At 63.3% G+C, this 18,660-nt stretch overlaps 1 protein-coding gene across 3 annotated transcripts in view; it reads right to left on the bottom strand.

Annotated features, from left to right (window-relative positions):
- Positions 1–18,660, bottom strand: part of NFIC (nuclear factor I C) — a 52,698-nt gene that overhangs the window by 30,520 nt on the left and 3,518 nt on the right. For all 3 annotated transcript variants that reach the window (XM_058537706.1, XM_058537704.1, XM_058537705.1), the window contains exon 2: positions 12,598–13,129. In XM_058537706.1, the coding sequence (XP_058393689.1) occupies positions 12,598–13,129 (532 nt within the window). The remainder of the gene's footprint in view (positions 1–12,597; positions 13,130–18,660) is intronic.

The following is an 18,660-nucleotide window of genomic DNA, read 5'->3' as shown; positions in this document are numbered from 1 at the left end:
AGCAGAACGGCTCCCGTCCCTTGCGGGGCACGGATCGTTGGGGCCCCTCTGCGTGCCTCAGTTTCCCCTTCTGCAGAAAGCAGATGTTGGGCTGCCAACACCTCAGATGGTTGGGTGCCCCGTTTTAGAAGAGGAAACTGAGGGTCAGAGAGGGGCCACCACTTGGCTGGTAAGTGGGCCAGTGGATTGGAGCCCAGCTGGCAGCTCTGGTCCCAGCGCCCACATTTTTAACGCGCTGCCTCGAACGCAGGAGGAGGTTGGAAACTAGACGCCCCAAGCCGGAAGGGACGGGTAGGGGGAGACTTTTCTGCTTCCCTCACTTTCCTGTGGCCTGTCCTTCTGGAGCCTGGCACACAGTTGGTGCTCAATAAATGCTGGCACACAGCTGGCACTCAATAGATGCTTGCAGACAAGGGAGTGTGATTATTCCAGCAGAGCCTGGCACACAGCAGGCACCCAGTACATGCTCGTTGCTCGGATAATTGGGATTATCCTGATGCGGCCTGGCATACAAGGCCCCATCAGGATAAACGGCGCAAAATAAATGCTTGTCGCACAAAGGAATCTGAGGAATGTTGGAAAATCGGGGGAGATTCAGAAGGAAAGAGCAGGGTTAGGGGGATGGAGACTCCAACCAATGGTGACACAAGGGACTTGTGACAATAGGACCAGGGCAGAGTGTGGAACGTCGCCCAAGTGTGGCCCACCTCGGTCCCCGTGGTCTTTTGAGGATCAGCAGAAATCCTTTCAAGAAGCTCCCCCAAATGCTCCTGGAAGTCAGAGGGAGGAGGCTATGGTAGGAAGAGTCCAAGGAAGTAACAGGAACCTGGCCTGGGGGCCCAGGAGGGCTTCCTGGAGGAGGGGACATTGGAGCTGGGGCCTTAATGTATGAGTAGGAGTTTGCCAAGCACGGAAGAGGCTTGTGGGGAGAAAGAAGAGCACAGGAAAACAATAATAATCACAACTTGCATTTATCGAGCACTGGCAGAGGCCGGGGGGCGCGCAGTGGGTATGCAACAAAGGTCCGGGTGGGACAGCTGGTCCAGCCGCAAGCCCAGGAGGACGGCTGCAGGCAGGACCTCAGGCTGCCCACATAAACCCTCGCCGCCTCTTCCCGGGCGTCCAGAAACTCCCACTGCAATTCCAGCAGTGTGCCCATTTCACGGATAGGGAAACTGAGGCACCGGAAGAGGCTTGGAGACCGGCCATCCGTTCCCGTGGCATCAGAGCCACGTGGGGAGCCCACTCACGGCCTCCCTCTGCCCCTGACTGGCGGCATGACTCCAGGCCAGACCCCTCGGGGGGGGGTGGTCTCTCTGTGCCTCAGTTTCCCCAGCTGTCACATGTGGCTAGACAGCCTAGCCACCCTTCTGGAATGGGGGCAGGCGCCACGGGGCCCCTGTGGCCGTGGTCCCATTTCACGGGGACAAGACGGGGTCTCAGGGGGCGGGTCAGCCGGCTGCCCGGGTGCCCAGCTCAGCCCCGCGGTTTCCACGTGCCCGCCTCCCGCGCGGGGGCTCCCTCCCTCGCCAGCCTCCCGCCTTGCTGCTGCTGAGCACTGAGTCGGCGCCTCCTGTGTGCCGGCTGCTCGCGGAGCCCGCTCACCAGTCACAGGTGGTCACTCCCACTGCACAGATGGGGAAACTGAGGCACAGGGCGCGGCGAGTGCCGGCCCCAGCTCAGCGGGAGAAAGGGACTAAAAACGGGGAGAACGCTGCTGCGCAGGGGGGACCCCCAGCGTGGGGCCCGGCCTGCCCGAGCCCCGAGGGCCACCCGGGCCACAGCCTGGCCTGCCCGCTCACACCGTCCCCCTTCCAGGGGCGTCCCCGGGTGCGTCTGGGGTGCGGCGGCCCCGCCTCGCCCTCCCAGCCCCGCGTACATACGCCCAGGCCGGCGCGGCGGCCGCAGGGGCGGGGCGCCAGCGCCAGCCCCAGAAGGGGCCGAGCCATCAGGTGACCAGCTTGCGGTGTCCCCCTCGGCCGAGGTGACAGTGGCACTTGGAATCGCCTCTGCCTGGCTGGCCCCCGGGATTGCTCCCCTGAACCACTGCTCCCACCCTCGCCCCCACAGGGTGTCCTCCCCGCAGTGGCCAGAGGGCGCCTGTGAGCCCAAGTCAGGTCCTCCTCCTCTGCCCACAGCCCTCCAGGGCTCCCACCTCCCTCGGCGGAGAAGCCCATGTCCTCCCTGCGGCCCCACCAGGCCCTGCACGACCTGCCCCGTCCCCTCCCTCCCTCCCTCCTCCCTCTCCCCCTCCTCCCTCTGCTCCAGCCACACGGGCTCCTCGATGTTCCTCCAACGTGCCGTGTCTGGTCCTGCCCCAGGGCCTTTGCACAGCCTGTGCCCTCTGCCTGGAACGCCTTCCCCAGATCTCCACACTGCTGGTTCCTCCTCACCCCCAGGTCTCAGCTCAAATGTCAGGTCCTCAGACCCACCTCCCCAAACAGCCCATCACCCTGTCCCCGTCTTTATTTTTTTCGATAGCCTTTATCGTGAACTAACGTTTATTTCTTGCTCTGTGTCTGTCTCACCCCAGGACTGCGAGCCCCACGAGGACTGGGGTTTAGTGCGTCTTGTTCGCAGCGGCGTCCCCAGGCCCCAGAACCGTGCGCTTGGCACACAGCAAGTGCTTAATAAATGTTTACCGACTACCAAGCAGTTCTGCTGGCTGAGCTGAGCGTGGTCCTAAACCCTCCACCTGTCTCAAGTCACCTCTCCCTCGGCGACCCCAGGAGGCAGGCACGTTGTACAGACGGGGAAACTGAGGCCCAGAGAGGGGACGCCGCTTGCCTGAGGTCACACAGGGAGCGGGCGGCAGGGGCGGGACCCGCAGTGACGCCCCACTGCCCTCCTGCACAGACATCCCCCACTGCCCAGATGGGGAAACTGAGGCTCGGGGAGAGAAGGGACCAGCCGAGTGTCGGGAGCAGCGAGGGCCACGCCCACGACCACCGGGAAAGATCAGAGCGCCGGTAAACAACATCAACAGCAATAATCATAACGCCGGTGACAAGACGGCATTAAGGAGCGCAGAATCGCCCCGGTTTAAAGGCCCCCCTCCGTGGGGGGGCGAGGGCCCCGAGGGGCGACCTGGGGGGCGCCGGCCCCTTTAAGAGCCTCCCCCTCCCCAGGCGGCCGCCGCCTCCCCTTATGTAAGCAGGCCAGCTGCCCTTGCATAACCCGGTTACATAAGGCGCGGGGACCGGGCTTGTCCGGCCGGCAGCAACCTGTCCCGGGCTGTCTGTGGGGCCGGCCCGGGGCGCGGGAGGGCCCAGGACGCCCACAGCACCCCCCGCTGCAGCGGGGTTCCGGGCCCGTGGGCCGGCCCCCCACTCCCCTCCTCTGGGAGGAGGGCTCCCAGTCTGCAAGAGGACAGGGGGCCGTTCCCATTGCTCTGAAGGGGAAACTGAGGCCCAGAGAGGGCAAGCGAGCCGCCTCTAGCTGCACAGCCCCACGGGGAGGGCGGGGGCGGCGGAGCTGGAGAGAAACCTGGGCTGCGGAGCCTCAGCCCAGGCCTTAACCTCTCGGCTCCTCCCTCTGGAAAACGGGGCTGCGAACGGGACCTTTCTTTCCCGGCAGGGCCCGGTATACAGCTGGAGCTCAATAAATGCAGGCTTACACGTAGCCCTGGGCCCTGCTCTTAAACACTTCTCATTCTATTAACCGGCTTAATCCTCGCCTAGGTCCTGCTAGTACCTCGTTCTACACGTGAGAAACTGAGGCAGAGAAAGGTGAAGAATTGCCCCGTCCACACGGCGGGGCAGGTGCCATATAATCGCACAACGGGCACAGAAAGAGCGCCGACTGTGTACCAAATCCCGGTCCAGATACTACTGCGTCTGCCCACAACTCCCGGGGGTGGCCACAAGGAGCCCTGGATACAAGTGGGGAAACTGAGGCATAGAAAGGCGGAGGGATGTGTCCAGGGTTAAACCCAGGTCCCACCACGCATGCACTGTCTCCTCCTCCAGGCAGGCCTCCCAGGCCCGGGCCACTGTCCGACCACCCAGGGATGGGGGTGTCTGGGTATGGTACAGCCCCCCGCCCCTCATCAGTGGAAGGGGTGGGGAGTGGGAGTGGGGGCGGCCCCTCTCGTCCGCTTCTCTCTGGGCGTTGGCCCTTTAAGACAGCAGGCGGCCAGGGCCTGTCCCGGGGTGACCCCAGGGGCGGGTGTGGTCGGGAACAAGGGGCCCTTTCAGCTGCTGCTGCCGCCTCCGGGCAGCCCACGGGCCAGCCGGGGGCGGGGGGAGGAGCCTGGCAAAGGCCGAGAGACTGGGGTGGGCAGAGCAGATGGCCTGGGAGAGACACAGAGACACAGAGACACGCAGAGACAGACAGGGAGACGCCCCGGCCTCGGCTGCTCCTCCCGCCCCCTGACTCCCCCAGGTCGAAGGTTTGAAGCCAGCCCACCCCCCTAGCCAGGCTGCAGCCCCCAAAGGTGCTCCTTGATCCAGCTGAACCTGATGCCCAATCACCAGCAGCAAACTCCTCTAGGCCCAAGGGGGGATCCTGGGACATTCTGGGGAGGTCCCTGACACCCCCAACAGCCCCTTCCCTTTGTGGGCCCTCGGATCTACCAGACCTGCACTCGAATCCTGACTCTGCCTCTTAGCTGGGTGACCTTGGGTCAGTGGCTTTACCTCTCTGGGCCTCAATGTCCCCGTCTGTTAATGCAGTTAGTGATAATCCCGACCTCGGTGGGATTAAAGGGTGCTAATTATTCCTGATTCTCATTTGGTGAGCCCTCCACATTCCTGCACCATAAATGCACCCCAGCAGCCCAAACACACACGCACACAACCCTGCCTCCTGCCAGGTGTCACCATTGCCGATTACAGCCACCGCCTTCGACGGAGGACCTACTAAGCCACAGGCCCTGAAATACACCCGGGCTCCATGTCCCCACATCCCACAGACAACATTTACTGGGGATTGAACGAAGTCTCGATTCTCATTCCTGGGTGCCCCTGGTTCCAGGTTCTCACAGCCACGTCCCCCACGAACCGCCCCCAGACACCCCACCCCACACCGGGGCCCAGAGGGCGGCCCCCGCCTGGGCTGGTCTGGAAGGAGCCTTATTCTGCTCAGCCACCTGGTGTCTGAGGACAGGCTTACTTGACTCCAACCTGAACTTTCTGGAGCCCTGACTCAGAATTCTAGAACCAGCCCCCGGAATGTTCTAGAATGTTCTAGAATGGGGGAATGTTTCCCTTGAGAAAATTCCAGAGCCTTGGGCCTGCCAAAAACCCAACGTGAAGGATTCTGGAACCTGCCATCAACGGTCAGGAACATAGGTAAGCGTTTCTTGGATGATGATGAGATTAATCCTTGATTGGATCACAGTTTCGGAATCTGCTCTTTCATTCTCGAGAACCCCGAGTGGGAGGTTTGAGATGGGTTCCCAGACGCTGCAAACTCGCCTCAAAGAATGCGAGAGCCGCCGCCCCAGGACGTTCTAGAACCCACCCCTTGCACCTCACAACCCAGCTTGAGAGATCTCACATCTGCCTCAGAATTCTCTAGAACTCAGATGCCCCAGAGCTGAGCCACCCGAACCAGCAGCCACTGGCTGCGTGTGGCCCTGAGCCCCTGCAACGTGGCGGGTCGGAATCGAGACGTGAGTGCAAAACACACACTGCATTTCAGAGACTTAGGACCCAAGGAAAAAAAAATGAAAACACCTCAGTAACTTTTCCATATTGATGACAAAATGGGTCAAAATGACAATATCCTGCTTGTCCTGCGTGACATACCGTTAAGTGGTTAAAATTCCTTTCCCCTGGCTGTTGACTCTTTTAAGTGTCGATACCAGAAAAATGTGAAATTATGTGAGTGGCTTGCACTGTATTTCACTGGACCGTGCTGTTCTGGAGAATTCTAAAATCACGGGGTCGGTCAAGACCTCAGCTCAGGACATTAAAGAACGCAGGCCTTTGGCATTCCAGAACTTGCCTCCTAGAGGATCTAGAAGCCACCAGCTCTGGCATTCTAGAGTCCCCCCCCCCAAATGCCCCAGACTCGAAACCCCTTCCCGCCTTGCAAGTCGTTCACCCTGAGGGAGCGGGGTCCCCCTTTCCCGCCCTGGCACCCCTCCAAGTCAGCGTGAAACAGATGGAACAGCATGGACCAGAGGAAGGGCCCTCCCTGGGCAGCCTGGGCAATGCCCCGCCCCTCTCTGGGCCTCAGTTTCCCCATCGGGACACGACGTCCGTCTGGTGTCCCCTCCCTCAGCCCTCACCAGCCCTGACCATCTGTGACTTCCCGCCCACACCCAGCTGGAGGGACAGGGGCTGGCCTGGCAGCTGGTGGCCGAGGGGGCCCGGAGATGTCCCCAGCTGCCCTCAGCCTCCCCCGGCTCCCCGGGCGCGGGGCCAGGGCGGCAACTGCAGCCCCGCCACGCCGGGGTGGCCGCCACAGGTGCAGGGCCGTGCCCCCGCCTCCGCGGGCTCCTCGGGGGGCCGGCCCTGCCCGTGAAGACGGGGGCACCGTGGCGGGCCCCCCCGGGACCCTCCGCACCCCGAGACCCGGGCGCACGGGCAGGGCCCGCCCACAAGACAGCTCCCAGCCGAGCGCCCGCCGGGTGCCGACGCGTCTCTCTCTCACAGATACGATCTCAGTGTCAGTCGATGGACACTCCCTCCACCCCTGCAGGTGAGACGGGCACGAACGTGCTCAGGGATGCCCAGCCGGCCAGCGGGCAGAGCTGGGACCAGAACCACGGCGAGGATGATGATGGCGGCGGTGACAGCAGCTATGAGGACGTTACCATCCCTGGGGTTAATCCCGGGAGTTATTATACACATAGGATGCATTACTGTTACTAACAACAACAATTTCTTATTGTGGCAAAATATACGTAACTTTAAAATTCACCATTTTCACCATTTTAAGTGCACAGCTCAGCGGCATGAAGCACACTCACACTGTCGTGCAGCCATCCCCACCATCCGTCTCCAGAACCTTCCAACCTCCCAAACTGAGACTCTGTCCCCATGAAACACTGACTCCCCTCCCCTCCCCCAGCCCCTGGCCCCACCATCCACTTTCTGTCTGTGTGGCTGTGACTCCTCTAGGGGCCTCCTGTGAGGGGATCACACAGTGTCTGTCCTTCTGGGTCTGGCTCATGTCACCGAGCATCGTGTCCTCAGGGTCCATCCATGTTGGAGCGGGTGTCGGGATTTCCGTCCTTTTTAAGGCAAGAAATCATTTTTGAGCGCTCACTGTGTACCAGGCCCTCGTTTGACAGGGCAGGAAACTGAGGCCCAGAGCAGTGGATTCCCTCGCCGAAGGTCACACAGCTCACCAGTGGAGGGATCCGGCCGCAGCCCGCGCCCCTTACTCTTGCCGACACCCCGCAGCACCCCTCGTGGGCTCCCCCTTGTCAGTCCCCCTCCGCGTCTGCCCACGAGCCCGCAGGCCCCCGCCGCCGCTATAAATACCCCGTCAGCCGGCGTCTGGACCTCCGGCCCGTGCGGCCACCTTCCTGCAGACAGACGGCTGTCCACCTGGCCGCCCGCCACCCCCTCCCGCCTCACCCCCGCCACCCAGGCACCTGGAGGGGGCAGCCCGGCCCAGCTCAAGGTTGGGGCCCGTCCCGGGTCACAGCGGCCCCTGCGCGCTTGCGGGGGGCGCAGAACGATGCCCGGGGTCCCCGCATTGCCTGAGGTCTCCCTCATCGCCTCCTGGGGCTGGGAGAGGGTCCAGGAAGGGAGTGAGCATTAATTGAGCGCCTCCTGTATGCTTTCGGGGGATCGCTGACTCGAGTCCTCAATGCAGTGGACACAGCTCTTAGTCTCCCCACGTACAGATGGGGAAACTAAGGCTCAGAGAGGGGCGCACCCCTCACACAGCCTGGAGCAAGCTCGCGGACACAAACTGTGTCCATTGTACAAAAGTGGGCGCCCTGCTGCCCGCCTTTGTCTCCCCGGCTGGAGGAAGACGAACGGGGTGGGGAGGAGGCAGGGTCAGGGTCCAGCTCGCTTCTCTCTGCGGCCACAAGGCCCTCCCTTCCCGCCCTCAACTCCCCCAACTCTAGACCAGAGAGGGCAGGGCTCTGCCCTACGTCACACAGCAAGCCAGGGGCAGAGCTGTGGCCCGCCCAGGCCCCCTGGCTCCAGGCCGAGGCCCTTCCTCCCGCCCCCTGGGCCCAGGGCCCACCTTATGGAGACCCCAGCCCCCAGGCCCGGGCTCGGCAGGCCCTTCAACACGGTTCACCGCCCTTCGTTCGTTTATTCGCTCTGTAATCATCTATACAACTGGGAGGGTGGGGTTCCGTGTGATAACCTCAAAAACGTTTCTTAGTTTTTCTCCTTTCGGGGTTTCAAGGACTCAGGACCTGTGGGTTCCAACTCCGCTCTGCCTCGTGGGAGCTGTGTGTCCTTGGGCAAGTGGCTGAGCCTCTCTGGGCCTCTGTCACCTTGTGTGAAACGTGAGAACTAAACCAGTTAAGATGTGGGACGGGGCTCAGAGCCCGGCTGTTACTATGATTTCCGTCGTTATTATTGCTCCCCAGTCCTGACTGGGCGGCATGGGGGGCCACCCCCGTTTCTCCCGCCCCTCCAGCAGCTGCGAGCTTCCCAGACCGGCCCTGCCCGCAGCGCCATGCGGGCGGTTGGCACGGCGCAAGGCGGGAACGGGAGGCCGGCCCCCCGCGTCAGCAGATGGGCACCATCTGGGCTGGCGGCTCGGGGCGGGCTGGCAGCTGCCCCAGCGGGCGGGCCTGGCAGCCCCTCCCCCGCCCCTGGCACGGCGCCCGCCCGCGCCTCCGGTTTCTCAGGCCGCCGGAGGGGGCGGGGAGGCCTGGCTGGGCTTCGGGGCCGGGCAGGCGGCTTCCCTCTCTGGGCCCTGGTTCCTCCAGGCTCCTTCCCAAATGCCAGGCAGGCCTCCTGGCTCCCCAGCACCCTCGCCCCGAAGCCACGTCCCCCCCAAACTTCCCTGCGGCCTCCACCTCTGCTCCCCAGGCTCCGGCCATTCCAGCCCCAGGGCCTTTGCACTGGCTGTGGCCCCTGCCCGGAGCACTCTCAGTCAATTCCTCAGGACTCCCTCACCTCCCTCAGCCCTCACCTCCAAAGTCACCTCCTCAGAGGGTCCCGCTCCATCTGGAGTGCCCCCCGAGTCCCCTCCACACCCCTCCCATGTTCTGTTCTCCTATCCCTATCGTCAGCTTACCCACCCCCCACTCAGTTGCAGACAGCCCCCCTCAAAGTGCACACGCTTAGCAGGCAGCCCCCAATGTCCCAAGGCTAGGCTCGCGTCACCCCCTCATCACAGTCCCCCAGCCGGCCCCTAGGCTGCCCCTGAGGTGCACACGGAATCCAGCCCCTGTGGCCACAGCGGCACCCCCGGGCAGACAAATGTGGTCCCAGGAGGTGCCCTGGGCTCTGACCGGCCTGGCAGCCCCAGTGTGAAGGGGACAGTCTCAGGGCTCGTCCCCACCCCTCCGTCCCCCAAAATAAACCCGAGGAGGGAGGCCTGGAATTCCCCTTTGGGGCGCGGCCTCGGCGTCCACCTGACACCCCGGGGAGATGGGGAGGCTGTGGGGGGGCCCCGTCCAAGGAGAGGGCGGGGGGCGCGGCAGCGGGCACGTGTCTCTGTGTCTCTGGGTGTGTCTCTCGCTGTCTCTCTGCCGGCTCCGAGGCCCCACTTCTGATGCACGAATTGCCTCCCTTCTGACGCTGGAGGGGGTCCCTCCTCTCAGCCATACGGCGGGTGTCCCCCCGGCGCCCCACCGAGGCCCGCCCGCACCATCCTCATCAATTCCTCGGTCTCCAGTCGGCCTGATTACCCGGGCGGGGACCCTCCAGCCCGGGGACCACAAGATACCGGAGGGAGGTGGACGGGCACCCGCCTGGCCGGCAACAGACTCAACTCTGGGCCAGAACGAGAACGGGGTCCTGGGATGCCGGGCGGGGAGCTGGGGCTCGGCAGAGGGGTCCAGGAGGCCGGCCTTCTAGAACCCAGACCCAGCCCGGAGGTGGCCAAGCCACGGTGACCGGATGCCCACGCTGACACCACGATTTACCTCCATCCCCTCTGCCATCGAGGGTGGAGGGCTGAGGGGTGTCAGCGACAGAAGCTGCCCACGCCCCCATCCCCCCTTTGCCCTCTCTTGGCTGCGTGACCTCGGGCACGGCAAGCCCGTCCTCTAGGCCTGTTTCCTCATCTGTAAAATGGGTACAACAACGATTCCCTCTGCAACGACGGAAAAGGATTGCTAAGCCCTCGAAAAAACGCCTAGCCGAGAGGAAGCAGAGCTAGGAGTTGGGGTTTTGAAGCACACGCAGGAGTTTTCCATATGAGAAAGCATTCCAGGCAGAGAGAACAGCATGGGCAAAGGCCTAGAGGGCAGAAATTGTAACCACAATGAGGAAGATAACATTTGTAACAATACGAGGGCACGGATCCCAGCCCTGTGCCTTCGTGACCCCATGAGGGTTGCTTCTGGAGTGGCCACGGATCCCAGCCCTGTGCCTTCGTGACCCCATGAAGGTTGTTTCTGGAGTGCTTACCATGAGCACCCAACATCCCCGCAAGGCGGCTCTTTTTGAGCCTCCCATCTTATAGACAAGGAAAGGAGGCACAGAGAGGTTAAGCCCCTCGCCCCGGGTCACCCAGCGGCAGGCAGCTGAGCTGGGGCTGGAAGCCAGGCCCGACCCTCACTCCCGCCTGCAGAGGCTGCGCAGGCTGCCCCTGGGGACGATGGAGCCGGCTGGAGGGCGCCCAGGGTGCAGCCTTGACCTTCCCGGGCCCCATGCGGGGAGGCTGACCAGACTGGCCGGCGAAGGCGCAGCGGGGGCCGCACGGGAAGGTGTCTGGGGAGCGGCCGCCTGCCGAGCGGGGGAGGGGGGCGGGGGCTGGGGGAGGGGAGGCCCGAGATTGTGCTGACGCCGGCAGAAACCGCGCTGCAAAATTTTATCAGCTCAGCGCGGAGGAGGAGGGGGCGCCGGCGCGGAGGAGGAGGCTGCGGCGGAGAGACCCGGCCTGCATCCTGATGAGCCCGCGCGCCCCCAAGGCCGCCCCCGCCCCCACCCCACCCAGACAGCCGCAGTGTGCGCCCAAGGGCCCCGCGCCCCCCGATGGGTTTGCTGCCAAGGGGTGGGGGGCGGAGGAGCCGGCAGATGGGGTCAAGGTCAAGGAATCCAGGTCAAGACTGGGACACTGCCCGCTGTCCCTCCCCACAGCCGGGGACCGGAGCCCCAGGACCTCATCTAGTCCCTAGGCCATCGCTAGGAGTCGGCATGGTCGTCACCCCCATTGTACAGAGGAGGAAACTGAGGCACAGAACAGCTGCACGGTTGGCAGAGGGCAGTGGGGCCCCGGCGTCCCCCCCCCACCGCCCCTCCCCCAGCCACCTCCTCCATTTCTGGCTGTGCGACCACGAATGTTCACGTGGGGTCTACCTGGCTGGGTCTGCAAGCCGCGTGCACCCGTCTGACACGCTGAGGCAGCCCCGGGGTGTCCCCGTTAGGTTCCACGGGGCATCTGATTCTGTCCACGTGAAGACAGTCACGTGGACACCTGCCACGTGGCAGGCCAGCGTTCAACACACTACCCGCCAGACCTTGGCCCATCCCCGTGGCGCAGCCGAACTAGGGACTCTGATGACCTCCATGTGACAGATGGGGACAACTGAGGCCCGAGTGACACACACAGCCAGGAAGCAGCAGGCAACAGGACCCAGCACCCTCCCAGCCGGGCTCTGTCCTGGGCCACCAGCCCTGGTGACCTTCAGATGCTGGACCACCCATCTGGCCTCCGTGTCTCTGCCCCGGCCGCTGACCGCCCGGGAGGTCCCTCACTGCCCAGCCGCCTGCAGAGCTCAGCTCAGCCCAGCCGCCTCCTCCAGGAAGCTGTCATGGATTTCCCCATCCTCACCAACTCTGCTGGTCTCACCACGGGGCAGCCAACACCCAGCTGGAGGGGCCCGAGGACCAGAGAGAGTGGTGACCTAGCCAAAGCCACACAGCGCCCCATTCCCACTCAACACATGTGCCCATGGGCTTCTGCGGGAGGTCTGAGAGTCGATCAACTCTCAGTGTTCCCAGAGCGACGCCAGCACCGACCCAGATGGATGGTGAGATTGTCCCTCTCCCACCTGTGTCTCTCCTGTCCCCCCTGTTCCCAACAAGGTCAGATCTTACTCCTCAGACCTTCTCATCTCCTGAGACCTCAGGGGCCTGCCGCCCGGTCAGGGCCTCCCTCTACCTTCAGACCCGCAGGCCGCACCTGCCTCCCCCCTCAGACTCTCCTTGAGCGGCATCTCTTTCCCTCAGCCCTTCCCATCGCAGGTGCCTGCCTCCTCCCACGCGAGTGTGGCCCAACTCCTCCCTCAGACCCTCCCACTGCCTCCGGCCATCCCCTTACCCGGGGTGGGCCACCTCGTCCCTGGACCTCGCCTACTCCGACCTGCGTGGGCCTGCTCCCCCCTCGGACACCTGGAGGGCGCCCCTCCTCCCCGGGCCCTCGCGATGGCCGCCTCGCCCCTCGGATGGCACGTGCGCCCACCTCGCCCCTCAGACCTTGGGAGAGCCTGCCTGTCCCCTTGGGCCCCTCCCCCGGGGATGGCGCGTGTGCGCGCGTCCCCCGCGGGCCCCTGCTCACCTCGCTCGCGCACGAAGTAGGCCAGGTAGAGGTCCAGCTCCTTGACGGCCACGCCGATGTGGTGCGGCTGCACGCAGAGCACGGGGTGGCCGCACTGCGCCGCCTTGACCAGGCGCTCGCCGTCGGTGCTCTCCAGCGGGATGCCCTTGAAGAGGATGACCATGACGAGGTCCAGGCGCCACACCTTGTCGGCCTGGCGCAGGCAGTCGATGCGGCGCATCTTGCCCTTCTGGTCGGGGTTGGAGAGCACGCAGCCGGGCGCCTTCTTGCCCGTGATGGCCAGCACGAAGTCCTCGCGGCACTCCGGCCGGATGTCTTTGCGCAGCTTGGCCAGCAGCCGCGACGCCCACTTCTGCTTGACCTCGGCCTTCTCGCCCAGCAGCTCGTCCTTCACCGCGCGCTCCTCGTCCTTCGACATCCGCTTCTCGTGCTTCTTGAAGTACTTGCGCTTGCGCGCCTGCAGGTTGAACCAGGTGTAGGCGAAGGCGCGCACGTGGGGCAGCAGCGCCTCGATGAACGGGTGGAACTCATCCTGCGGGCGGGAGGGCCAGAGGTCAGGGCGCGCGGACCCACGGGGACCCCCAGGCAGACCCGCCAGGCGCAGACCCCTCCACCTCCTGCGAAGCCGCGGCCCAGCGGGGACCCACCCGGCAGCCCGTGGGAGACAGGCCGGAACGCATTGCCCAGAGGGGGAAACTGAGGCCTGGACTACGTGGGAGGCGCATTTCATGGAGGACCGTCTTGAACCCCAGGGCAAGCAGAGACCCCACGTGGAGGCGGATGGGGACCCATTGTACAGATGGGGAACACTGAGGGCTGGGTTCATGGATCCATTCTCTGCCCACCAGAATTGGGGTTAACAAACCCCATTAAAAGTACCGTCAAGAACCACATAGGGGATATTTGAGTCTCTGCTGCAACCACCCAGCTCCGCCCTGTACTGCAAAACCTGCCATCCGTCAGATTTAAGTGAGGGGCACCACGGTGTTCCAATAAAACTTTATTGACAAAGACAGAGGGCAGACGCTGGCCCCCGGGCTGTAGTTTGCAACCCCCCGGGGCCTAGACTGTGAGCTCTGGAGGTCGAGGGTTGTTCGCCTAGACCAGATGTTCGGAAGGACTGGCCAAGGTCCACAGGCCAAGACCAGCACCCCCCCCCCCCCCCCCGCCATGTCAGGGGCTGATGAGGGTGTGTGGGGGCTTCCTGCACAGACCTATTGCAGGGGCCGGGGAAGCCCGAGGGGGCAAGAGATCAGAATGCACTTGGGGAAGGAGACCTCAGCCACGGAGGGTCAGAGCTGGGCACCCCTGGGGACCCGTTCACCCTACCCCGTCCCCCCCAGACCCACAGATGGACAAACCAAGACCTGGAGAGGCCCTGAGACCTGCTCAGAGGTGTCACTCCAACGCCCCCCTCCCTTTGCCTCACTGGTGTTGTTTGGCGGCCACGGCACCCATTTTCCAGATGGGGAAACTGAGGCCTCAAGAGGGGACCCAGTCACGAGGAGCAGGGCTGGGGCTGGGGCGCACCCCCATCTGACCTCCCCATGAGAACAGCAGCCGGGCCCCTCGGAGAGCACCGTGGGCCATGGGGGGCCCGTCCCCTTTGATGGGGGTGGGAAGGCTGTCTCATTCTCCCCATTTCTCAGCAAGAGAAACTAAGGCTGCAGAACAGCTGGGACCTGGTGTCCCCGCCTCAGGGAGCGAGAGACTCAAGGAGACAGGACCACAGAGAGAACAAAACCTTCGCTCTCACTTCTCCACTGTTGCCTGGGCTGTCTGGGCTTCTCGAATTGGGGGGACACCTCTTCCTGGCACAGGAACCCCATTATCCACCCAGCTCTCACAAGGCTGCCCTACGCTGTTATGATTATTGTTGTTGTTGTTATTAGTGTTATTGTTGTTATTGTTATTATTATTGACGTTGCTGTCGTTGTGACAATTATTTCGGTTGCTTACAATCTTCCAGGGGGCAGGCAAAGCCCCAAGGCCTTGCCACCCATTGCGTGATGGGGAAACTAAGGCTCAGAGAGGGGCGTAGACCTGGGCTGGGTCCCACAGGGTCTTGGGGACCGTGTCAGGATAGGAACCCAGGACCCCCCCCCCCGCCCGAAGGCCCTCAGTCCCTTTCGCAGAACAGCCTGTTCTCCGGGGCAGAGGGAAACAGCTGCTCGGGCTGTTAGTTTCCTTTCCAGAAGGATGTGCCAGGCTGGTGCCCCTCTAGGCCAGGTGCACCCCCCCTCTCTGTGCTCAGCTCCCCTTGGGCCACCTCTGGCCATGGGGTGCAGGGGGGGACGACCTCAGATGTCACCCATTACCAGGGCTCTGAAAATAGCCTCCGCCCCGGCCAGGGTGGGGGACGGGCTTGGCTGTGCCAGCCCCGCTCCCCACTCCAGTGTCCCCCGAAGCGTGAGTCATCAGAACAGCTGGGCAGGGATGGGACCTTGGGGCCCTTTTCCGCTGCCAGGTCCCCCGGCTGGCCCGCCGAGGCCGAGGGGGGATGGAGGGGGCCACCCCAGGCCCCGTCGCTGTCACCCTCCACCCTGCTTTTCCTGTGTCTGAGCGCCACTCGACAAGCCAGCCCCAGAGAGGGGGAGCGACTGGCCCAGGGTCACACAGCAGAGCCGGGCCCAGGGCCCAGGCCGTCTGGCCCGAGAAGTGGGGGGTGGGGAATCGATAGAGGGACGGGTCGCTGGCCCCTGGGGGGGGCGCCAGGGTGGCAGGAGGCCAGGGCAAGGGTGGCGACGTTGGGTTGTGGCCGCCACCCAAGGTCTGGCCCTTACTGGGGCCGTGATAAGGGGTGGCTGGGAAGGGGCAGCTGGGGTGCCAGCCAGCGGGGGCGTGACTTCCCAGACTCCTCTCGTGAACCCCTTTCTCTCAGGGCCCCTCCCCACCCCTTCCCGGAGGCCCACCCCCTCCCAGCTCCTCCCCTCCTTGAGCCCCCCTCCCCGTCTCCGAGCCCTCCCCCCTCTCTGGGGAAAAGGTGCCAGGGAGGCGGGCAGGGGCGGGGGCCCACGTCACCCGTGACCCCAGCTGGTGCCGGAGGAAAAAGGACAAACAGCCTATAACTGGGTCACGGACCTGTTGCCCCATCCTCCCTCGTCCCGCCCGTGAGGTCAGGCCAGGTGAGAGGCAAGCCTGTCACTCTCTGTCCCACAAGACCTGTGACAACCAAGGTGCCTCTTCCCCAGGCTCCTCCCAAGGCAAAGAGACCGCCAAGGCAAGCTAGAGGCTGAGAACCCTCTCAAACTCCTACACATCCCTCAAAGCCCCATCTCCAGTGTTCCTTCCTTTGGGCAACCTTTCCTGCTCTGCTCAGGGTTCTCTCAGGCCTAGCCTGGACCACACAAGCAGGGGGTCTCTGAGGCCAGCTCTGTCGCTGTCCCCCAGCTCTGAGCCCCAGGACCAAGACACACTGCCAGGCAGATGGTGTGTGGGAAAAAGACTGGGCAACACAGGCTTCTGCTTTCACCTTCTGTAAGACCCAGGAACCCATCACTGCCCCTCTTTGGGCCTCAGTTTCCCATTCTGGATGATGGGCAGAAAGGGACACTGCAGGCTGTGGGGGGCTGGGGGACTTTGTTGCCATGGTGACCAGAGACACAAGGTGGGGCACGGGGCACAAGGCCAGGCCTTTCCCAGAACCCCCGTTTCCCAGAAACTCGGCCCACTGCGACTTCCTGGGCGAAGAGAACAGCAGCAGCTGGGGGTAAACACTGAAGTCCAAACTCTTCCTGGGCCCTCTGTACTGGGCAACCGTGCCCTGGGCCATGCCCCTCTCTGGGCCTCCCTGTGGCCCTCCCACCCTGACAGTCCAGAGCAGCAAACCAGGAAATCCCGATTCCCAAGCTGAAAGTTTTCCAGGAAGGATTCTCTCTCCTTCATTCACTCAATGATTCCACAGATGTGACTGAGAATCTATCTTACCCACTTCCTAAGTGCTTATCCCGAACTCCTATGCATCCTTCAAAGCCCCAGTGCCAATGTCCTCTCCTCCAGATTAAATGACCTGCCCAAGGTCGCATGGCTGGCAGAAGGCAGAGCTCATATTCGAACTCAGGACCATCTGGCACCTAGGTCCCTAACCTAGGGTAACTCCGCCCCCTAGGCTCAGAGCATCAGAGTTTATGAACAGCTCGTTCCTAACCCTTTGAGGGAGAGAGTCATTAGGTTGTTCAGCAAACATTTACTGAACGCGTATCGTGTGCCAGCCCCGTGCATGGTGCTGGGGACCCGCGGTGACCTGGGCTCAGCCCTCACCCTCTGATCTGGGGCAGGGATGGATGTTAAACAAGCCAACAAATATGCACTAAAACGTCAGATCGAACAAAGTGCTCTAAGAAATTTAAAGGAGTTTGAGAGGGGCCAGGGAATCTCTTGGGGGCTGTTTTTTAGCTGGTGGTGGTCGGGGAGGGTCTCTCGTAGGAGAGGACACTTGGACGGAGACCTGAAAGATGACAGTCCAGGGCAGATTTCCAGGTGGAGAAAACAGCCCATGCAAAGGTCCTGGGGCAGGATGGGCCTGGTGTGTTGGAGGAACATCGAAGAGCCCGTGTGGCTGGAGCAGAGGGAGCGAGGGGGAGCGAAGGAGGAGGGAGGGCAGGGAAGGGACGGGGCAGGTCATGCAGGGCCTGGTGGGCTGCGGGGAGGAATTTGGGTAAACTGAGTCTAGAGAGTGGAAACTTCCTGTCAATATGACCAGAGAGTATACACCCTGGACCTGCTGACTTCCCTCTGGGCCTGCATATCCCAGGGGATGACGGGGGCCGAGCCAGAGGGCCAGGGTGTGGGAGAGAGACTGGGAGCGAGGCCGTGCCTTTCAGAGGCTGAGCATTTACTGAGCTATTGACTCTAAGAAATGGGGACTATCGTTGTGCCCACTCTCCGGAGGGAGGGACCGAGGCCCTGAAGCCAGTGGCCCAAAGTCACGCAGTCAGAAGGAGCCAAGCTGGGACTTGAACCCCAGGTCCCTGTGACCGTGGACCTCTGGACTCCACCGGGCCCCTCGACCACATGGTCTGGCCCCGTCGGCGGAACCCCCCAGCGATGCCGTTCTGCACCCCCACGCTCTCTCTGAATCCGCGTGGCTCCCCTCCCCTGCTCAGTCCCGGGCCACATGCCACCTCCTCCTCGGGGGCTTGTTCTAGCCAAAGCCGCGGCCCTGTCCTGCCCTGTCACCTCCCCTCCCACCCACCCCCTCCCCTAGGATGTCACCCCCCAGGGACAGGCATCTGATCTGTTCTGTTCTGTCCCAGCATCCAGACCAGCGGTGGAGCGTTCCCATCCTCCGCCTCGTCCCCGCGTCCCCATCGACAAAGGATGCTGGTACCCGCTCGGGTCTGGCCAAACTCAGGGAGACCCTGCACGGGGCTGGGCCGGGAGGTAGGGCCGCCAGGAAAGCCCTTGGGGGCCAGGGCTCCACGTTTTGTGGGGTCACCTCTGTCCCCGTCACCTGGCCCAGGGCCAAATAGCAAATGGTGACAGAACGAAGGGTCAGCTAGAAAATGCCTGTTTCATTCAATTATGTTTGGCAACCACCACAATCACAGCTGTACTCATTTGGCGCCTACTGTATACCGTGCTAAGGACACGCATCCGAGGAAGGCGAGATTATGTTCCCCATTTTATGCTGGGAAAGACTGAGGCTTGGAGAACTCAAGGCCCTTCTCTCAACTGGCAGAACCATTCGTTCACTCATTCATTCCTTCCTTCCTTCATCCATCCATTCATGCAACAAGCATTTACGAGCACCCACTGTGTGCCAGGCCCCGCCTCCCTGAACCCTCAGGCGGCCCCAGGAGTTGAGGATTCCCGCGAACTTCATTTCCCGGCGAGGACGGGGCACACGAAGGCCCAGGTCCCCCACCCAGAGTCACACAGCTGGAAGAGGAGGGGACGCGCCTGCAGATCTGGGGCCGCCCTGAGCCTCCGCCTCGGGGACCCCATCAGGGCGCCTCCGGGGCGGGCGGGGCTGTGTCCTCATAGGTGCGCTGTCGGGGAGCGTGTGGGTCTGTGCGCACGCGTGTGGGTGTGCGTGGTTCCCCCGGGAGCCCCTGCACTGCA

This window comes from Diceros bicornis, unplaced genomic scaffold (genome assembly GCF_020826845.1).
Source record: "Diceros bicornis minor isolate mBicDic1 unplaced genomic scaffold, mDicBic1.mat.cur scaffold_67_ctg1, whole genome shotgun sequence".
NCBI classification, from domain to species: domain Eukaryota; kingdom Metazoa; phylum Chordata; class Mammalia; order Perissodactyla; family Rhinocerotidae; genus Diceros; species Diceros bicornis.
The sequence above is the reverse complement of the archived record's forward strand: the minus strand, read 5'-3'. Positions and strand labels throughout refer to the sequence as shown.